Source organism: Tachysurus fulvidraco, chromosome 3 (assembly GCF_022655615.1).
Source record: "Tachysurus fulvidraco isolate hzauxx_2018 chromosome 3, HZAU_PFXX_2.0, whole genome shotgun sequence".
Taxonomy (NCBI): domain Eukaryota; kingdom Metazoa; phylum Chordata; class Actinopteri; order Siluriformes; family Bagridae; genus Tachysurus; species Tachysurus fulvidraco.
Window position 1 is genome coordinate 27388145 of NC_062520.1, and position 22533 is coordinate 27410677.

At 37.8% G+C, this 22533-nt stretch overlaps 2 protein-coding genes across 3 annotated transcripts; both read left to right on the top strand.

Annotated features, from left to right (window-relative positions):
* Positions 1 to 8084: 8084 nt before the first annotated feature.
* Positions 8085 to 11922, top strand: klhl38b (kelch-like family member 38b). 2 transcript variants are annotated; one of them, XM_027153919.2, is made up of 4 exons: positions 8085 to 8301; positions 9302 to 10655; positions 10742 to 10847; positions 10943 to 11920. In XM_027153919.2, the coding sequence occupies exons 1-4, from the start codon at positions 8234 to 8236 to the stop codon at positions 11236 to 11238; spliced, it is 1824 nt and encodes a 607-aa protein (XP_027009720.1). In that variant the 5' UTR covers positions 8085 to 8233; the 3' UTR covers positions 11239 to 11920. The 2 variants fall into 2 exon arrangements, with proteins under 2 accessions (XP_027009720.1, XP_027009730.1); XM_027153929.2 differs by having other exon boundaries at positions 8102 to 8258; positions 10943 to 11922.
* A 3115-nt stretch (positions 11923 to 15037) lies between these two features.
* fbxo32 (F-box protein 32) lies at positions 15038 to 21683 on the top strand. Its single transcript, XM_027153940.2, has 9 exons — positions 15038 to 15261; positions 15765 to 15880; positions 15977 to 16026; positions 16120 to 16212; positions 18197 to 18290; positions 19010 to 19194; positions 20026 to 20208; positions 20338 to 20481; positions 20598 to 21683. The coding sequence occupies exons 1-9, from the start codon at positions 15146 to 15148 to the stop codon at positions 20685 to 20687; spliced, it is 1071 nt and encodes a 356-aa protein (XP_027009741.2). The 5' UTR covers positions 15038 to 15145; the 3' UTR covers positions 20688 to 21683.
* Positions 21684 to 22533: the final 850 nt, after the last annotated feature.

Sequence of the window (22533 nt, forward strand, 5' to 3'; positions counted from 1 at the left end):
CTAAATATCCTCTCTATTTAAAGACACAGTGCACTGTTTCAGTCCCTTCACATGAACACGTGGTCTCACACTTCCAGTTCAGAGTCATATAGTCAAGTCACTTTTTTCATTTAATTTCCTTTTAACATTATAATAAAAATGTGCATTTGGTTCATGGTGTATAGTTTAATAGTGATCAAATGCACCATTAAAAAAAAAAAGCTCACACACACTTTACAAGTACTTTATTAATATGATTGAATCTGTTCGCAAATTAACCGCAGACAACCCCAGAATTATGCTATTAGACCTTTAACTTTTTTACAATTCTGTGCTCACTACATTAGTATGATTTGCTAATGATCGTGTAAAGTGCTCAGTGTGATGCTTGCGTCACCGGGTAGGTTGTTGAGCAGCAAAGACTGATGGCCTTTGACCAGTTTCCCAACTGCACTTTATCAGAAGGCTTATTGCCAACTATAGTGTAGTTTGTAACAATAAAAATAACCCCTAAAGAATAACTCTCTCGAGGTGGAAAATGTATTACTGAGGCTAATAGAAAGAAACACACTTTTACACAGAAATTACACACACTATTTTACACACACTTCTTACACACTTCTTTAGTTTTCACACTTCACTGTCACTAATCACATTAGCAAGGTGCTGATGCTTGATCTTGTTCTTTACACTATAACATATATACCGTAAAACCTTCGCTGATAATCCAGACCTCACACTTTCTTGCATACACTTATTGAATTTTATTTTGTATACGTTCTGTTGTATATATTTATTTGTTTACAGCTAATGTTCTTTGTCATTTTTAGAAGTAATATTTTACTCCATATAATTCCAGAGATTACTTTAGAAACTGCCAAAATGTCTGATCATGTATTGTGCCCTGTCATTGCACTCATCTGTCATTCTGTCACCTTCACCTGAGACCACCTCCAGGCAAGTGCTCCAGTTTTTAATCATCCCCGTGAACAGTTGGCCGGAGACTTTGCTTTACACCAGAGCTGAAGGACGTGCACTCAGTGTTACTTTGAGGCATATCTCTGTTCTCATTGTCATGCTGAGACCAATCTCTATATTCCACCTCACAAAACCTCTGCTCCAAACTTTAATTTATATCTAAAGCGATAGTATTGCCTGATTAATTCTATTATTACTTTCTATTCGTTGAAAATTGCACTACATTTTCAAATCAATAATTTTCATCACATTTGGATCTCCAAGGCCTCTTCTAGCTGTTTGTGTATCATCGTTGACACTGACATAATAGAGGTTGTTAAATGATACGTGCACACTATAGAAAGCTCTTTCAGTTTAATATTATCGACATTGAGGTGAGTCAATACTATGTAACTGCCCTTCATTTATGTGCAGGCTGAAATCTCGTGTTTGACACGTAAATGAAAAATGGCTAACACCATCAAAACCTTGTGAGCGATATAGTGAGCACTGAAGCTCTTTGACATTTTTACCCTTTCACTCTAAAACACTGTCCTATAGTGTAAATTACAGGGTTTGAAACAACCTGATATTACACCAGTGTAATAGTAATGTTTGATTGTGACAGATTTCACAGTGAGTCACAGAAAAACTAGCCACATGTTGAGAACACCACCAGCACAAGTTTAGAACATGGTAGGAAAATGTGCCATAGAGCACAGTTTTATTTTCATTGAGCTCAATTGGGTTGTGTTAAAAGAATCTTAAGCAGCTAATAGTAAGCCCCTTAATACCCCCTTTCCTGGTTTAGGGTCCTGAAGGCTACTGCTACTCATCAAAGATGGATTATTGCTGGAAGTGCTTAGTGTGTATCTCTTTAGGTAACAGCATTGAAGCATCTCCATGTAAAGCACTCCAGTAGAGCCCCGGGAGAAGTGAAAGGGGGCAGCATTCCCAGCAATGGGTGTAACACAGTGTATTTCTAATGATTTGCTTTTACTCCCCCAAGCAGCCCTTTCTAATCCCATGCTATACTGACTTCTAGAGGAGCAGCCATTCAGAATGTACATTTCAATCAATGAAACTGAGAAATTATTTCTAAAGTTCCACAATCATAGCTTATATATACAAAACAAGTGTACATCAATCTATATGCTATGTAGCAAGTTATGGTAAATAGCAAGTTTAACATTACACTTTACTCGGGTTTCTTCTAGTCTTGATCTTTTTCAAGACGTCTTTTCTACAATAGAATGACATTTAGGTAACAGAGTCACTGATGTGCAGAAGTGGAACATTCTGTATAGGTCAGATCATAAAAAACACCCTGAGATGTAGTTTACACAGACAGCTGACACTAATAGTCTTATTTGTTATGTGATCATTTGCTACAGTTCCTTGAACAGCGGTAATATTAGTCCAAGTTGTTTCTGGCTTCTGTTACTTTTCTGCTATGTCTCACTGGCTATGATTGGGGCATTTTCTGCTGCTATGCTTTGTTTAGGGAATAACATTCCTTTGCTTTTGGAATATGGGGAACCTAATGGTTAGAGAGTGTTGACTCCTAACACTGAGGTTGTGGGTTCGAGTCTCGGGCCGTCAATATCACGACTGAGGTGCCCTTGAGCAAGGCACCGAACCCCCCCCAACTGTTATACCGGGCGCCACAGCATAAATGGCTGCCCACTGCTCCGGGTGTGTGTTCACGGTGTGTGTGTGTGTGTTCACTGCTGTGTGTGTTCACTTTGGATGGGTTAAATGCAGAGAACGAATTCTGAGTATGGGTCACCTTAGCCGTATGTCACGGCACTATAGATGTCTATTCAACAGTTCTTTGATGCAATGTGATCAGTGACAAATTTGTAAAATGATTTGTGTCACAGTAACTTCCCAATGGGTCTAGACAGGATTATGTTCTTCAAAGAAGATATTTGAGGAAAGATCATAAACGAGTGCATAAAAGGAACCAAAAGATAAGTGTGTTGTGATCCCATTCTTCGGTCCTAATTGAACAATTTCAAATTCAAAATGCATGAAAAATTGGCACATTAATTTTAATTCTACTTAATCCATGTGCATCTGGATGCAAACTGTAAGATGGGTTTCTAATTAGAGGGTTTTTCTTTCGGCATACCTTTATACCACTTGAGAATAAACTGTGCACAATAAATGATAATAATAATTATGACAATACTATTGATTGATGATGTATTACAAAACCAGAGTGTGTTTAAGCCTTTGTCGTGGATTAAATGAACAAATGAAAGTAGCAGGCAGCACTTGCTAGCCAGCAGGCAGCCGATGTCAGACAACAGAAGTCATTGATAGCATAAATAGCTGCATTTGCATAAGCCAGAAATAATTTGAACAGAATACTGTATACCTACCATATATTATGCTACTTTTAGATTGTTATAGCCTGTCATAGAGAGACAGGGTATTGAGCAGCAGCAATTCATGATCACATGTTTTGGTTAAGCAGGATAACATACATAAAGACATAGCTTTTAGATCAGATTAAGAAAATAGGGTAATACCGTGCCTCATACTTTAGGCTACTATCTAGTGATTTTTACTATTGAAACATACATTTATGCAGCCAACACACTAGCAGCTCATTTTATGAGTTTTAAGAGATATCTTTGTCTAAGTAGCTATAGACCAATATCAAACCTGTTGTGCTCAACTCCTTTATCTCCAAAAAAAAAATGTATTCTCATACTCACAAAGAATAGCATTCATATGTATCAGTCAGGATTTAGGCTTCATCATACACTGCTACAGCGTTGGTTAAAGTGGTAAATGACCTGTTACTGCCTTCTGATCAGAGTCGTGTCTCATTTCCTGGTGTTGCTTGAATTAAGTGCAGCTTTAGTCACTATTGATCTCCTTGATGGGCTAGAAAATGTTGTTGGAGTTAAAGGAACAACCACATCTTTGCTCAGGTCTTAAGTAACAGTTCATTATCAGGTTGTAGATGTAAACAGTGACTTCTCTATACATGCCAAAGTAAAGTTTGACATTTTGCAAGGTTCTCTTATAGGCCAACTGCTTTATAGTTAATAAGTTTTAAGTCTATAAGTTTTATATGCTCATTATTCATTTTATTAGCTTCTGTTGCTATGCTGATGACACAGTTGTGAGAGGCATCAGCTTAGTGGAATTAAGAAGGAATGTGTAACGGACTTTAGAGAGTGGTATTAACTTTCTCCAACTTAATTCTGACAAGGCAGACGTGCTTGTACTAGAACAACATGCTGTGAGAAGTATGTTTTCTGATTACACTGTAACTCTAAATGTCCTTTCTGTTTCATCATGTGCTGTGCTTAGTGACTCCAGTCTTTCATTTGAAGTTTATATAGATAATCACTATGGTAGCTTTCTTTCATCTAAGAAACATTGTTAAGATAAACAATATAAGGTTACTACACCTCTTGGTTTTTGTAATGCCTTGCTATCTGGATATTTTAGTAATTGAATATAGAAACTACAGTTAACGTAAAGTGCAGGAGCTAGAGTCAGATTAGAACCAGGAGATATGAGTACATCACTCCTATCTTATGCAAACTACACAGGGCTCCCAGACAAATTTCACATTGATTATAAAACATGACAGTGATGAATGAATACAGATAATGAATGGTCTCACATCGCAGTACCTGCGTGAACTTCGAATTGTTGGTACCTCAAATAGTAAAAGCTACAGCAGGGAGCAGAATTTTTTTTCTTACAAACCCCCACAGATATTCCCACAGATATTCCCACAGGTTTTTAGGACTCAGACACTGTCTGAAATATTTGTTTATCGAACCTATTCTGATGTTCTATCGCTGGCTGGAGTCTCGTTGCCCATGTGGCATCTTGCCAGGAATTGATCTACATGGTCAGCCAGAGTCTCATGGGATTGTTGTGTATGAAGTCGGCCGGAGACTGTCATGCCTTCTTTTGAACCAATTTTGTGTCAGTCAGCAATCAGGTCTGTGCTGAACTCAGAGTTTACGATGACCCATTGGTTCATTAGTGCACTATTATAAACTGTTGTAGAAAGGACATTATTTACATTTACACTATTTACTGTAGAGTGTCACCCAAATGATGATGGGTTCCCTTCTGAGTATCATCTCAGGGAGTTTTTCCTTGCCGACGTCGCCTCCGGCTTGCTCATTAGGGATAGGGCTAGATATATAGTATAGTCATTTTAAACTTTAAACTTTAATTGTGGTATATTCATTAATTTATTTTTGTCCTTTTTTTTTTATTATTCTTTTTATTATATATTTATTTCTTTTTCTCTCTTTTTTCTTTCCATACTTTTGTAAAGCTGATTTGAGACAATAAGAAATTGTTAAACGCACTAAGGTAAAAGAGCAGATCTAGAGGGTTCATGGGCACAGAGTGTTCTGGTGAACGGAACATTCAGATGTTGTCGCTCACACATTTACTCAGGTTTGTTGATGGTGGAGTGGCTGGTTTATGTAAGCTTTATAAGCCCAGGACGCCCTCATGTCTGTGTTGCATTCTGGCTCTTGCTTTTCTCACCTTTGGCTCTCATTGCTAGTTGCATTGCTAGACCCTGTTTGCACTCTGCACAAAATGTACCAAAATCAACCATTATGTGATCACAACTCGAAACTAAGTGTACGATTGTCCCAAAATCTAAATATGCTGAGTAAATCAATAGTACATCAGATTATATCTGTCAAATAGAAAGCTCTTCTCTTGCCATTTTAATCCAAAATTTGAAAACTTATTTGTACATGCCACAGAGCTCGGTAGAATGCTAATGACTTAATTGTGTCATGCAAGTAGTCTAAGTGGAACATCTGCTCTCAGTTAGATTTTCTCGACTCATTTATTCAGGGTTTTCCTTTTATTTGTCCTTATGTCTCTTAGTTATATTTGCATCATATTTATGCTTAATATATGGCATTGTTAATAAATTGTCTTTAAAGTTACTGTGGTAGAGATGTGGATAAAATGGGGGCTTTATTATTTGACTCTACTGAACCTTTCCAGATTCACTGCTTTTCCCTAAATTTCCTTGTCAAGAATATAATAATAATAATAATAATAATAATAATAATAATAATAATAATAATAATAATAATAATAATAATAATAATAATAATAATAATAATAATAATAATAATAATACACACTCTTATAAGCCTTTACTGCACTGGTACCTTTTCACTACTCATTTTTGGTAGGTGAATTATGGATCCCGTCTTACAGCAGTGTTTTATGGACAATGTATAAAATGTATTTATAATACCTTATTATTAATGAATGCAATATTACAGAAATCAAATATTAGGCTATGTACAAAAGGATATGTTGGGAAAGAGGAAAGAGAACAAAATGCTCACCAAAATCAACTTAACTGGACTCAGCACTTTCCTTAAATTTGTGAAATTTGCACTAGTGTGACTTCGCTACATCCTCCACATTCTTCATTTTGACAGACTGACTAATGTTTCCCATTTGTACACATATACACACATGATTCTAATGCCTTATTCTTATAACGTCATAGCTTTTTGTCAGTTTGAGCCACTCAAAAGTGGTGAGCATTTAATTATGAATTGTGACTATATAAGGTTTGCATATGACTAGCTTATACACCAGCAGTACCACACACACACACACACACACACACACACACACACACACACACACACACATATATATATATATATATATATATATATATATATATATATATATATATATATATATATATATATATATATATATATATATATATATATATATATATACACACACACACTCGGTAGGAGATCAAGTGTCCTATACTTACATATCTTTATTATTCACTAGATGGAGCTACTGAGCTATTTCTCAGTTAGAATTTTAAGAGTTTCACAACTTTGCAACTTAAGAAACGTCAAGGTAGTGACAGTGTAAGAGATCAGTTCATGGTAGAATAACCCGGCTGATTAGATAGATAGATAGATAGATAGATAGATAGATAGATAGATAGATAGATAGATAGATAGATAGATAGATAGATAGATAGATAGATTGATTGATTTTAAATTAAGAATTATGTCTTTGCAGAACTCAGAGGAAAATAGTTCAAGCTTTTGTTAAGGTTTCATCTTGACCCACTGGTTAAAAAAAACTCAAAACAAAAAAAATACAGATTTCCGTAGTGTGCAACTGGTCTCAAGATCATGATGATCCATGTTTATATAAAGTACAGAGGATGAAAAGTGAAACTTATCTGCCTCATTGCTGTCTTCCACAAAACCACAGATGTTAAGCAGGAGCTGCCTGGATGTAACATGCTGTGCCAGGACATGATACACCTAAACACAGTCTAGTACTGTAGAAGTTGTCGCAACAGTTCTTAGGAATATCAATTTGATTTGTATTTAAAGTGTATTTGATCTTCATCGAATTTTGGAATAGATTTAAATACTAAAATACTGATCCAAGGTGTATTTTGGTCCGAATGTTTTGGTCCAACTTCACAAATTAAAAATCAACAAATATTAAAAAAATGTTCATATCGGACATATTGATATCACTGCCTAAGGGTGGACTTTAAGAACATTAATAGCCTCTATATCCATGATACTCTGGCATGTTGTACTTTTAATGCTAATGTGTCCCAGTTAACAAATATGTAATTGATTGGTACAAATATTGAAATATAATAATGAAATAAGTGACTATATGGGTGCTTTAGTAGTGACTGCAGAGACTAACTTTTTCATTATAAAATATGAATAAAGTAATCGTATTCAATATTTTGAATTTATCTCTTAATTTTATTTCATATCAGCACGTTTATATCATATTGGATTTATGGGATACGTACTATACAAGGCCTCTTGACAATCCCACCTCATCTCATTGCATCACCTTGTTTTTTTTTATTTGGTGGCTGAAGTAACACCCTGAGCTTTGCATAGAAAAGGATGGTGGGTACATTCCAAGCACATGTCCAGCTACTCAAATGTCTGCTGTGTACCAGAAACGTTAATGCCCGTTGTAAACAAGGAAGAAGCTTGCATGCTGGAAAAAAGAGAGCAGGAAAAGGGACTTCACATGCCTGTGTTAGTAAGAGTATCTGCAGTTCAGACAGAGGGAATGGTATTTCTATTTTTAGGGTGACTGGAATGTACACAGAGCTTCATGGAAGGAAAGCTTGACAACAAACAACACTGCACTATCCATACTATAAACATCCATCTGCTGATGCTTCAGATTGCATCCAAGATAGAAAGACACCCTGAAAAACACAAGTGATAGATTTGGCTGTGTCTGGATGAGCTTTGCTTCGACTATAGCAGGTACGAAAGCCCACAGGATGTGTTACACACTGGCTAAAACCAGGTAAGATAACTGACTAACTGACAGTTCAGATCTTTAGATCCATCTGTCGATACTGTACAGCTATTGGATATAGATGTCTCTGGCAACTGACACTTCCTTAATGTCATGTCCTGTTCTGAGTTGAAAGTAATTGTGGTTTAATGGAGGAAACTAACATAATAAGTGAATAGTATTATATTGTATTAAAAAGAAGACTTTTAATATGTTGGTTGCTTTTTGCAAAGAATAAATAAAATGTGACCGGTTCTCATGTGAGAACATTACTACCATAACAACACATAGAACGTATACTTTCTTGTGAACTAGAAAAAAACAATAATACTAAAAATAAATACTATGTTGTTTTTATATGTAACATATGTAAGTAAAAAAATCTCTATATAACCTTTTAGGTTTTGATGTTAATCAGTTTTATATAATAATCTTCTTTTAACATAATGTTGCAAACCAGGCGGCATTGGCACGTCACAGCTCCAGGATATCTGGTTAGATCTTATTTCGGTGACTGTGTGGGGAGGTTCTTCGTAGTATTCCCCATGTCCATGTGAGCTTCCTCTGGGTTCTTTGGTTTCCTCCCAGCTCACAATATATATGAGGTTGATTGGCTAAAGAAATTGCCCCAAGTGTGAAGGAGTGTGTGCATGTGTGTGCATGGAGCCCTGCAGTGGATTCAAGATGTTTTCCCACCTCACACACCAGGGATAGACTCCTGATCCACAATGACCTCAGTCAGGATGAAGCATTTAATAAAAGTAAAAATGACAATAACTTTGGAATGAATTGAGTTTTTATGCTTGAAAATGTGTTTAATTGATCACTAATTGTGGGCCTGTATCTACGGAATGGGAATATTATGCCATCAATTGCCAGAGACATAAAATGTTCTATTAAAAACATGGCAAAGAAAAATAAATTCTTTTCTCCATGAAAATGACCATATTCTTGATGATGTGATTGATGATGTCTTGATGATGATGATTTGTCATCCCCTCTCTTACAGTCTAGATGGTGTGATAATGGAGGTCCTACACTATAATGACAAAGAGCTGTTGTCCACCTTCCCCTTGCTGCTGAACAACTTGAGGAAGGAGCAGATCCTCACAGATGTTGTCCTTTGTTCTGATGGCAACGAGATCCCCTGCCACCGCAATGTCCTGGTGTCCAGCAGCCCCTACTTCCATGCTATGTTCTGCAGCAACTTTTGTGAGAGACAACAGACTCGGGTGGAAATGCAGGGAATTCCCTATAATACCCTGAACAGCATTGTGGACTATGTTTACACAGGAGCTATTAGTATTACCATGGAGTCTGTTCTCCCGCTAATGCAAGCTGCTGCGATGCTAAATTATGAACGGCTTTTCGAAGCCTGCTCAGCCTTCTTGCAGGCCCAGCTCAGGCCAGATAACTGCTTGAGCATGAGTCGCCTTTCAGAGATTCTGCACTGCACCAGTTTGCATCAGAAAGCTCGAGAAATGGCTGTGAAAAGCTTCTCTGATTTTGTGGCTTCTGAGGACTTCTGTGAACTGTCCCTGAAAGAGTTGGTTAGTTACTTAGAAGATGACCAACTGTGTGCAGAGGAGGAGAAGGTGTTTGAAATCCTCCTTGCTTGGATCCATCATGACCCATTTGCCCGCCAAGGTGCTATCCATGACCTTTTCCGTCAGGTAAGGCTACGACACATCCATCCCGCCTACCTCTTCCAGTTCATCGCCAGTGACCCATTAGTGCAGTCATCCTCCCTTTGTACTGAGATCATCGACTCAGTCAGACGTCTCCTCTTTTCTGTTGGGTCCCATTGTTCAAGCGAACTGCAACCCCTGTGGGCTGCTCCACGGCGTCATGCCTGTAAAGAAGCTCTAGTGGTTGTAGGTGGGCGTAAAAACAATGAGCGTACATCTCGCGAGGCACTGCTATTCGATGAACAGACAGAGTGCTGGCAATGGCTGGCTAAGTTACCTGTACGACTCTACCGTGCCTCTTATGTCTGCATGCACAGCATCCTTTATGTTCTAGGAGGTCTCACCATGACTACAGGAGGAGGAGGTGTACCTACCGCCACAGTTTACACTCTCTCCTTAAAAATGAATCAGTGGAGAGTTGCAGAGCCCATGCTGGTACCTCGATTTGGCCATCAGAGCATCTCCTATCTCCAGTTGATCTTTGTTTTAGGTGGCATTACAGGTGACAGACAAATCTCCAATGGCATGGAGAGATACAATACCATGTTCAACCTTTGGGAGTCCATGGCTCCAATGCCAGTAGCAGTTCAGCAGCCTGCTGTAGCAGCACACAACCAGAGAATCTATGTATTTGGTGGGGAAGATGCCATGCAAAATCCAGTACGAATGATTCAGGTAAGATCAGCAGTACAAGATAAAATGGAAACTGTGGATGTTTTGAAAATTAGTTTGGTGCAACATTTGGTGTTCACATACTGTAGGTGTACCACATTGGAAGAAATATCTGGTGTAAAATGGAAAACAGAATGGTGAAGAATGTTTCTGCCCCTGCGTCAGTTATTGATGGCAAAATCTACATTATTGGAGGTACTTATTGGAAGTATTTATCAATTTAATATTTGTTTAAAAAACAATATTTGTTTGCTTCTATTTGTTAAATATAGAATCCATTCCTTTCACAGGCTATACAAGAAGAATGCTGGCATACGACGTTAAAGCAAACAGATTTATTAAATGTAAGAATATGAATGAAAGAAGAATGCATCACTCAGCCACCGTTATCGACAACAAAGTCTGTGTTACTGGGGGCCGATACATAAACAGCCAAAATGATGTTCAGGATTCAGACAGCTTTGATTGCTACGACCCTGAGACAGACACCTGGACATCAAAAAGACCTTTGCCATTTAAACTCTTTGACCACGGCTCGGTTCCGATGGTGTGTATCTCACACAAGCCTTTTCCGACATGTGTGTGATTATAATGCTGCTAAATATTCAGCACGGTCATTAGATCGGTCATTGACTAAGAAAGCTATCTCAGTGTCTATAAATAACACTTTTGATGACTAAGATGCATGCAAGAATGTGGTGAAAATAGGTTGCAGTTAATGAGTAATGTGACATTTAGCAGATCCAGTCACCTGCTTAACATAAGGAAGAATATTTTGTAGATGTGCCATAAAAGAGCTGCATCATTTAAGCATGTAACAACTCACTGTAACATTTAGCAAGAACTCTTCCTCAAATTATAGTTGTAAACGATTGAGTAAGACACCTTGGCAGTTTTCTGTTCCTCTGAAATGTACTGTACAGTAAATATAGTATTCAGATGAGTTATTCAGTTGAACTACAGCTCTAACGTCCAGCACTTGCTTTATCCACACACCTTTATCCAAAATCATTCCTACAATTTTCTATTCACTGATTCTTTTAAGAAGTTCCCGTCGTTCCATTCAACAGTGTGTGCTACTCTCTACTGTATATATCAAATATATCAAATTTACTACAGCATCCATTTTAAAGTTGTATTTTTTTTGTTCAGCAGTAATTCTAATCTTCACATTTCATGGACATGTACTCTTTTTGTTTTTTTGTTTTTTTAATATACCAATTTTAAAATGTATCAAAGCCAACTTTATGTTTCAGATGTTTGAAATAAAATATATTTTGTCAATTATTTGGGAAATCTGGGAGTTTTTGTACCATATTTCAGAACATAAGCAACCGTTACAGCAAATATTCTATTTAATAAGTAATAATCTAAAGCTGCTAAGCTTCTTGGTCATGTTGTAATGCAAAGGAATATCAACATGCCCAGACATGAAGCAATAAATCAGAGGTCATTGAACTAGCTCTAGTCTCTTCTACCGTTATATTTACAGTTTCTAAAATAGATAATGTTTATTTGTCAGGATACTCAAATTTGATCTTAATGCCATACGAGTAAAAATCCCTGTCAGCTGAAGTGAATAACATTGACATAATGTTACAATGACCCCATAATAACAAGACATTCTGTGAATCAGGGACAGGGACATGGGCACCAGAGGTGCTAATGGGGGCATGTGGTAGCCTAGTGGTTAAGGTGTTGGGCTACCAATCGGAAGGTTGTGAGTTTGATCCCAAGTCCACCTAGCTGCCACTGTTGGGCCCCTGAGCAAGGCCCTTAACCAGTTGTCAATAAACATGGTAAGATAATGTAATAATAATGTCGCTCTGGACAAGGGTATCTGCCAAATGCTGTAAATGTAAGGTAAGAGAAGGCTAGCCTGTCTTGTCCGATCCCACATTAGAGTAACTGTAACAAAAACTACTGCAAACGTTAATGCTGGCTAAGATGGGAATCTGTATATGAGTGTCTAGGTGAGGATCAGAACCGAACCAATAGAAGCAATGGAAGAAGATAGCCCAGCTTGATGTTTCAAGTTCTCTATAATGTTATGTGGATGCACTTATGTGGGGAAGAGATGACACCACGATGCACCATGGGATAAAGGCAAGCTCAGTGTGATCCTCTGGGAAATGTTTTGATAGGAAACCTTGTGTCCTGTCATTACTCAAGGTAGTGTTTTGAGGAACACGATAAAGAGTTCATGGTGTTGACATGGCTTCCAAATTCACCAGATCTCTATGTGATTGAACAGACAAAGTCTGGTACATCGAGTCTCCACTTCAATTACAGGACTGCTGTAATTGACAACACACCTTCAGAGGTCTTGTGAAGTCCATGCCTTGAGGGATCAGAGCTTTTTTGGCAGCACAAGAGAGAACAACACAATATAAGACCAGAGGTTTTAATGTTATGGTTGATCAATGTACATTCACACTACTGTTAATTCACCACTTTGAACTGTTGGCAAACATTTCTGAAATTTCACATGCATTTTAAAGGAAGTCCAACTATTTAAATTTTGCTTAGTTCTCAGACTTATAGGTGTTATTTACAAGCATTTTGCTAGCTTACACAATCAGGCGAATGTTGATGCTAGAGGGTTCTGTAAAATAAAACTTTCTCATTTCTTATCCCATCACGTTTCTGTTCACACTATAAATAGTCCAGATCCAGAGTACATTTCCATAAATCCCGAATGTACTATGCTGAAGTTTTTTCTAGTAAATGTATGAACATGATAAGCAGCCACGGTTTGGGGACTATAGGTGTTTCCATGCTATTTTTGGAAACAAACAAGGGAGAACATTACACCGAAGGAATCATGTGGCTGAACTGCAGGTGTGACAGTCCAGCAGACTGGAGGGATGATGAAAGAGATGAACAGGTGCATGTTTGTGTGTGCGTGTACATGTGCGTGTGTGTGTGTGTGTGTGTGAGAGAGAGAGAGAGAGAGAGAGAGAGAGAGAGAGAGAGAGAGTCTCATGTGTTTATCTTGTTTATCCTGTCTATGAGAGTGCTCACAAACACACAAACTACCCTCAAGCAGAAAACTCTCAAAATAAAAAAAACAAAACAGAAATGTTCATCTGATCCCAGGCTCTCTGTTTTTTTCCAGATAGAAAATACCAAATCAGTATTATATATTAAAATATTTAAGTTCTTTAGGAGGTTTAAGATTAATTAACATGATACATATGTTATATCTGACGTGATTCATAAAGTATGACATCTTTGAGGAATGAGCCACATAAATGTCTAGGAAATCCCCTTGCAGGACTTGGTCTTGGGAGCTAAACATCCAGCATAGCTTGGGAAAAGTTATTTTAGATGAAGGGCAAATGTCACATGTTGAATAGATCTTTCTATTGGAGTATCTGATGAAATTCACTGGACATATGTGATGAGCATCAAACAGCAAACATTCTGAGTTTCTTTTCACAACACAAAATAAACCATTAATCAATGTTCTCTACATTTTAGACAAAGGATCTTAATTTACTCAACTTTAATTTACTCAATGTCCGTAATTATGGATGAAATCTCTGTGAGTAATTAATGATGCATAGATTTTATGCATGGCCACACAAGTCATGTCACATGTTTGTTACAAACTTCCTCATGTGATCTATATGTATTTTATAACAGATTGACTTCATGCCTTTTGTAAATATTATCCAACACTTACTGGCTAGATCAACCAACGAATTAAAAACTGATCTGTGAGTTTTAATGGCAGTTACTCTTAAAGTAAACTTGTAAAGAATTTCTACCCACATTTTTCACTAGCTTTTAAATAACACAAACCATTCAACATGTGATCAATAACCTCTATGTGCTGATCAGTGATTATCTGTTTAAAACGATAGGATTGTTGATTGATTTTGCACTTCATACAAGAACTTTGATGACCTTAGCACTATGATCAATGATTGAAAAAAAAGAACAGAAAAGCCCTAAACCTCAAACCCCATGCCCCAGTGCACATATACAGTATTTTTTAACCAACATCTGCTCAAGCTTGTTTTTATGCATTAACACCTCCACAGATACATCATCCTAAGCCATATGGTTGAGAAACATGGTTGAGAATATATGAGTCCAATGAGTCGAATATGTTTCTATTTCTTCATTAGCAAGTATGATGTACATACAAATCAAGTAAAAAAAAAAAAAAAAAACTCTTCATGACCTTGCGTGTGAAATTTCAGACGGATGCAAAAAAAAAAAATAATAATAATAATAAAAAAGCAACAGGTGATCCAGCACACTGATCATGTTTCCAAGTGAGGTGTTGCAATATTGAACATGATGATGATAAACAAAGCCACGTGCTCCAGGACTGTTTCCAAAGTGGGCGGGGTCAAGACGACTTCCGGATTCAGAGCTGATGATATAAATACGCAGCTGCGCACTTTCAGACTTAGACACGATTTTGTTTGGGTTTTTCTTTAGACACGCATATAGACGACGTGGTGGTGTTGTGTTGAGACATGCCGTTTCTGGGACAGGACTGGCGCTCTCCTGGTCAGAGCTGGGTTAAAACCGAGGATGGCTGGAAAAGAACGACGAAAAACGAGAACGAGACGAATAACAATGTTTACAAGAGGTCAGTGTCGAGATTGTTGACGTTTCACCGACTGTCATCGTTATATCACGCGTATAAACGAACCCTTAGAGGGGAAACTAAAGCTTTCCTAAAACACTGGCATCATTTCCCACTGACGCACTTTTTTGTTTCCAGCCCTAACTGATGTCTGATGTCTAATAGAATCAAGAGATCATGTTACAGCTGTTGCATTTGTCTTTGACCTTTTGACCTACTCTTCATCACCACCATCATCATCATCATCATCACTACTATTAATACACACATCAGTAATCAGATGAGAGAATCCTCATCTGTTTGGATCTTATCTTTATTCTTTCCATCACTGTGACTTTTTCATCCAGATATTTTCTAGGACTGTCGATTTCGTAACACACAAAGATTTAAGCGATAAACAGCTCCCAGACCTTCTCTATATACACCGTATGGGATTTGTGCACAATAATATAAGCTATGTGTATGATTACTGATCACATTTTTTTTGTTTATGATTCTTATTCCAGCCACGAATGTAATCAAGTGGACTATAACAAGGAAAACATGCTCCTTTCTATTAATTATGACGTGGCCTCTAAGAAGCGAAAGAAGGATTTGATGAACAACAACAGTAAGGTTCCATGTAAGTGACATCATCACCTTATGACCAAAAAAAAAAAAAAAAATCTTTGTATGAAGTTGTATAGTATTTTGTAGCTTGATGTATTTTTCTTCCTAGATTTCTACAAAGATAAGTGGATTTACGTGCACAAAGGGAGCACCAAAGAGGTAAATTTAAACAAAACTTTTGATTAGAATTTATAAAAGACTTATTTATAAAAGGCTTATTATAATTTATCTGCTCGTTTGTGTGTCATACAGCGTCATGGCTACTGTACTTTGGGGGAAGCTTTTAATCGCTTGGACTTCTGCAGTGCCATCAAGGACACCAGGAGATTTAATTATGTTGTGAGGGTAAGCTTTCTTTCTCAAAATATTTCCGTTCCACGAGCAAATGAAACCACAATACCGTCAATGTAGGATCTTGTAAACACACAACACATTAGATTAGAATAGATGACTTTATTTTGTCACATGGGTCAGGTAAGATTCAGCTCCCTTGGAGCAGTAATTGTTAAAACCTTTTTTTGGATAAGATAAAATCTATTAAAGGAACAATCACATGCATCTGAGTGAGTTAATAGAAATTGAAATGATTTTATTGGTTTATTCATTGAGTGTGATTCTCTGTAAATGATGTTAAACGTAAATAAATATTTAGAAGTAGAATCAGAATCAGAATCCGGTTTATTCGCTATTTGACACACACAAGGGATTTGGGTCCAGCTGTTTGTGACGCTCAAAAGGTACAATACAGGGAACATTTGTTATGATGTGAATATAGCGTCATCTCAGTTTAGCACTTAAATGAAGACACTAAGATCTAGCAGAGTGGTGTGTGGCTCTGTTTTAAGTCTTATCACTGCACTCCAGACTAGCGTTCTTCTGGAAATGTTCAGTCATGCTGATGTGTACTTGAGCATGTATCAAGTCTCAGCACTTGTCATCTTGTAGTGGTTTCTGGGCCATGTTCAAAACACTAACTATAGAAGAGGTACCGAAAATGATGAAGGAGGAAAAAGATAAGCTAAGTTGTAAACATGGACAGGTTCATTTATTTTGCTCAAAAAGGTCAATAAAGTGAAGACCAGTGTAAGGAAAAAAGTCAGCATCTTTTTTCCTTTTAGATTAGAGCACCATAATATCACTATTTCAGCTTGCTGTGTGTGAAATCAGGATTAAAAAAAAAATCACAGGTTCTCAGTTATTAAAGGAGTAGTTTGGGGTTTGCATATGATTATGCATTGCATAGAAAAACTCCACTCGAAAACAATAGCGCAACAAAATACGTAACACTTCTTAGAGCTCGAATTTCTTGCTCTTGCCAAGTCTGCTAGTGTGTTGTTGAGCTCAAGTGCGGTGACCGTCTTGAGGTAGTAATGGAAAAACAGGTCCATGTGACCAGAGAGCAATCAACACCACAACACAACAAGCTTTAAAATTTTAAAACCAGTATTCAGCTGATAATCTTGTGATGCACGTCAAGGCACATTTTTGTATTTCGGCTCCGTGACGGTGTCTAAACACACCCTTAACCTAAACACCCAAAATAACCTGTGACTCACAAGTTCACATTAAACCTGAAGCACAATTAGATACAGTTACATAAAAAACAAATGGGAACGATCAGACACCTAGTTTGTACGTGATTTAAAACGGGTTTGCTTTGCTGGCTTGAACACTGGAAGAGCAGCTGGTGTGAAACGTGTATGTTCATGGAGTCGGGGATCAATGTAATTTTGGACTCTCTGTCCCAGTTTGAGGTGGTACAAATGTCACATCCTGATGGGTAACACGTGGACACTTTGAAAGTTTATCAAGGCGGGTGGAGTTAATGACGATGCCATAGCTCACATGATTTTAGGTCAGGCAAGGGGTCAGTGTTGCTCCATTGCACTGCAGTTCTTGGATGGCAAGCATGCCAACCTACTCAGCTCTGGCATTCGGACTCTGTGGAAACAAATCACATTGCCCTCTTGACTGACCGTTGTGTGCTGGAAATGCCATCAAGGATATTGTAAGGGGAGCAAACCACACACACACACACACACACACACACACACACAAACAAACCACATGTATGCCTCTTTGACAGCCTAAAATAATGAGAGGGTTTCATTTTTATTTACATACTCATGACTGACCTTTTATAAACCTTGAATGTTTACTGAGAAGTAAACAAGGGCATGAGGTACAGAGGGATGCTTGGTTGTTTCTCAGATTAGGGTTTGTTGTTGCTTGAGCTTTGAGAGAGAGAGAGAGAGAAGCATAACATTGTGTAAGTGATGTTGGAACAGAATGTCTCCAAGTCTGACTGCTGAAATTTATACCTTTTTAGCTGCTTGAGCTGATCGCCAAGTCGCAGCTACCGTCTCTGAGCGGAGTGGCGCAGAAGAACTACATGAACATTCTGGAAAGAGTGGTGCAGAAAGGTGAGCGTGTGTGCACACACACACACACACACATCCTCATTTTCTCTTTTTGAATATTTGTAGCTCTGTCATTTTAAGGACTTAAATCATTTTGTACAACATTTGGCCGACGCCGTTATACGGAGCAACTTACATTTTTACATCATTTTATACAACTGACCAATCGATGGTTGAGGGCCTTGCTCAGGGGCCCGGTGCTGGTAGCTTGGTGGACCTTGGATTCAAGCTCACAGCCTTCCGATCGCTAGTCCAACACCTTCGCCACTAAGCCACTATGATCCCACATCCCCCAAGAGCATTTGGCCCCAGTCTGTAGCGTAGCTGTAGGAAATTTCATAATTACCTGCAGTGGAAAGAATGCCATGGCTCTGAGAGCAAACAAGCTCCTCACAAGTATTGTAAACCAAGTGGTTCCTCAGTTAAACAAAACTGCGTGTTAAGTGCACTTACTTGTAGCTCAGACCCAAGTTATAGAATGATGATGACGATGATCAGCCTTTTTACACAGACAAGGACTTGTTTATTTAATATAACACCAAAACTAGCAGATGATGCATTAAATGTAGGTGAAATAAGAGTATTTCTCCTTTAATACCTCATACTTTTTTACTTCATACTATCTACTATCCATGCAGACATGTCATATTCCTGCGTCTCTGTGGATGTCTATGTAAACAGCTGTAATTCTCTGAACTCTCTGTGCTCTTGGTCTGTTTTAGTCCTGGAAGATCAACAGAATGTAAGGCCCATCAAAGAGCTGCTGCACACGCTGTATGTGTCTCTCTGCAGTCTGGTGCAGGACATGGGCAAGTCTGTGCTGGTGGGAAACATTAATATCTGGGTTTACCGCATGGAAAACATCCTGCAGTGGCAGCAGCAGCTGGACAACATTCAGATAAACAGGGTGAGTAGGGGTACATCAGGGCAACTTTCCTCACCGTGGATAAACATTCCAGTTCTAAACCATTACTGATGAAGAATTTGATACAGCAGATGTTTTTTTGAGCTCTATGACATATTCAAAAAGCAAAAAAGTACCACAGACATTCATTTTTGAGCTAGTCTAGCAGGCCTGACCCGAAAAATGGCCCCCAAAGATTAGGTGTGATTATTAGTATTAGTAGTAGTAGTAGTAGTAGTAGTAGTAGTAATTGTTTATGCTAATTCAGAGTAGAACAAATATACAAGCTTTTGCGTACATGGTAGAAAGGAAACAAGAAGTCTGCTGCGTATGGACATAATCCGATTTAATCAGGTCTAGGAGTCTATAAAGTTTAAGGAGCAGCTTCGACTTCATCTAACTTTAAACATGGTCAAACTGTTTGAAAAAGAAAGCAAAAAAATATGTTAACAGAATTAACATGTTCGAAATGTGAAATCATAAAAAGCTTTTATCCTATTTACATACACATACAAGGATAGATTTGAGAGCCCCAGACAAACATGCCATGACACACACACACACACACACACACAGTGCTCCAAACAGCACAGACAAACAGTGCAAGATAAATGAGTTCATGCGTATTTTTTTATTTTTTTTAAATGCCAAGTGCAACAGAATATAATTACAAAGGACCTTTGTGTGTGGTTCCAATGAAAATGCTTCATCTGTGCATGGTGCTATTGTTTACCCTACTTAAATCCAGATCTCTGAAGATATCAAAGTATAGATTGTAAGTCTCACTGTGATTGGATAGAAGATGAGATTGACGTGTACTTTTTGTATCTAAAGCCCACAAGCACCGGGATGACACTACTGCATTTGCCAGCCAGTCTCCAGCTGAACATCATGCAGAGGTTGTCAGACGGGCGAGACCTGGTCAGTCTGGGGCAGGTGTGTCCTGACCTGGGGCTACTGGCTGAGGATAGGCTGCTGTGGAAGAACCTCTGTCACTACCACTTCACTGACCGACAGGTGCTGCATCATTTTAATGCGAAACATCAAGATTTACTCTACTTCTGTTTACACATGCCTAGTGTGACAGTAGTTTGTGAGCTAAAGCCAAAAAGATCATCCATTTATTACATTCCTTTATTTTGGCAGATTCGCAAGCGACTCATGGTTTCAGATAACGGTCACCTCGAATGGAAGAAGATGTACTTTAAGCTGTGCCGGTGCTACCCTCATAAAGAGCAGTACAGTGACACCTTGCAGTTCTGCACACATTGCCACATCCTGTTCTGGAAGGTGAGACTGAAATGTCTAAACAGTGTCTGTAATTGTTTTCGGTTCAGCGTGTAATGCCTATAATGCTGCGGTTTGCTAACAGTAACAGCTGGACTTTCTGTTGTCGTCCTCTACAGGATACAAACCATCCCTGCACAGCCAACAATCCAGAGAGCTGCAGCATTTCCGTTTCTCCACAAGGTTTCATCAACCTCTTTAAGTTCTAAAGGGACTTTCGGTTTGGATTTCGGCATTTGTACATAGTGTATATAAAGTGGAAAGTGCAATAGATTCCCAGACGTTATGAGGAAAGCGATTCAGCGTGTCGGAGGACGTCGGCATGAGGAATATTTGGAAGTTTGAAAAAATGGAAAAAGGAAAAATATCAGTATGTAAGAAGCTCCATGTGTATGTATATACAGTATAAAAAAATATTCACAGATTTTGTTAGGCACGACTTTGTTTACTCCAAAGATTAATGTGCTTTGCTTGGTGCGAGCGATTTGCATTACAGTCTGCCCTCATGCTGCAATACTACTTTATATAGTTTGGGATTTTTTTAATTTTTTATTTTTATAAGATATGACGGTGGATGAACTTCTGTTGGACTGTACAGTATATTTGCATTTTGAAAAGCATGCTGGAGTTCGAATAAGAACGTGAGGGGGAAATAGTATGTCCGTTATTATGGTGTGCAATACTTTTTCTATCGAACGTTTTTCCACTTTTTATACGTTTGACTATCATGTTTTTGTTTAAAATGTATTTGCCGCAGTAAATACGAGTAAACACTTGACTATAGTACAGCCTGTTACGACACTAAAGTACGGTGTAATCGATGATGTTACAATTCACTGGTTTCACAAACGTAGTCCGTGCACTTTTGAAACGTTTGTCATTGTTCTGACATGTTCACATGTTGCCTTTTCTGCATAACAATAGTAGAAATGTTACTAAGCATTAATAATTGTAGCACACATTTCTGCAACTTGAATGTTTACTACCACCTGCATGGTATGAATTTGATACCAAAGAGCTGATTATTTGTTTTATTCTGTTGCATACTATGTTATTCTGACCAGGAAAATAAAAGGTCCTTTTTTTTATTTTTAAATGCAATATCTCACTTGTGTTCAGTTATGCAAACATAACTAAACTGGGCTTGAAGAGGAAGTCAAAAGACATCCTGCTCCCAAAGGCTGAAAATAAACCACAGTCTTCTATTACTGTGTCCTGCCTTTTTTACTGCCATCTGGTAGGATCAAATAGATCTCAAATATAACCGATGATTAAGCATAATGGACGTAAACAAGTTGTTGTAGAGGAGGGTATTTATAATCTAATTCTCCTAATATTTTTGTTGTGTAATCGGCTGCACGTCTTTGAATAGGGTACGTTTGATATAAATTGATCTAAGTTGTGCTGCTTCATATCAAAATATCAACAACTTTCCAAACAGCAACGTTATGTACAACAATAACGTAAAAGTGCTACAAGAAGTATTAAATATTAAATGAGAGACTAGGTCTTGTTTATGCAAGTGAACCTGAGTCAGTTATAAAAAGCTCAGCCAATATTAAACCCCTTGTTTATGATTCTCCTGTAAAGCAATTCATTATGTAAAAGGTTTCAGCTTCTCAGTCTTGGAGGGTAAATAGTAGTGAGGTTGAATAGCAGTAACACTCGTCGTTAAACACGATACACAATACACGAAGAAAATGCTTGATGCGTCATGTTTCTTTATTTTAGTTGCTGCTTTCATATAAATAAGGACGAAGCCAGAAGATAAAATCCTCTTCGGGACACTTGTATGGTCAAACTTGCCAGAAGAATAGCTGCAATTTAATAGAACTTACAAACACAAGTCATAAATGGTTAAAAAGCAATGAGTAGTATTACAATCAACAGTTTTAGTACAAGGTACAATTTCCTGTTCGTAAATATCAGCACATTGACTGAGCATGGAGAAAAAAAACAACATTTTCTTAAACCTGTGTTAAAAGGTTAAATTGTGGATAACAAAAGCTGCAATGGTTTCAGTAGATTTTAGACACATCATGCATCCTGACAATT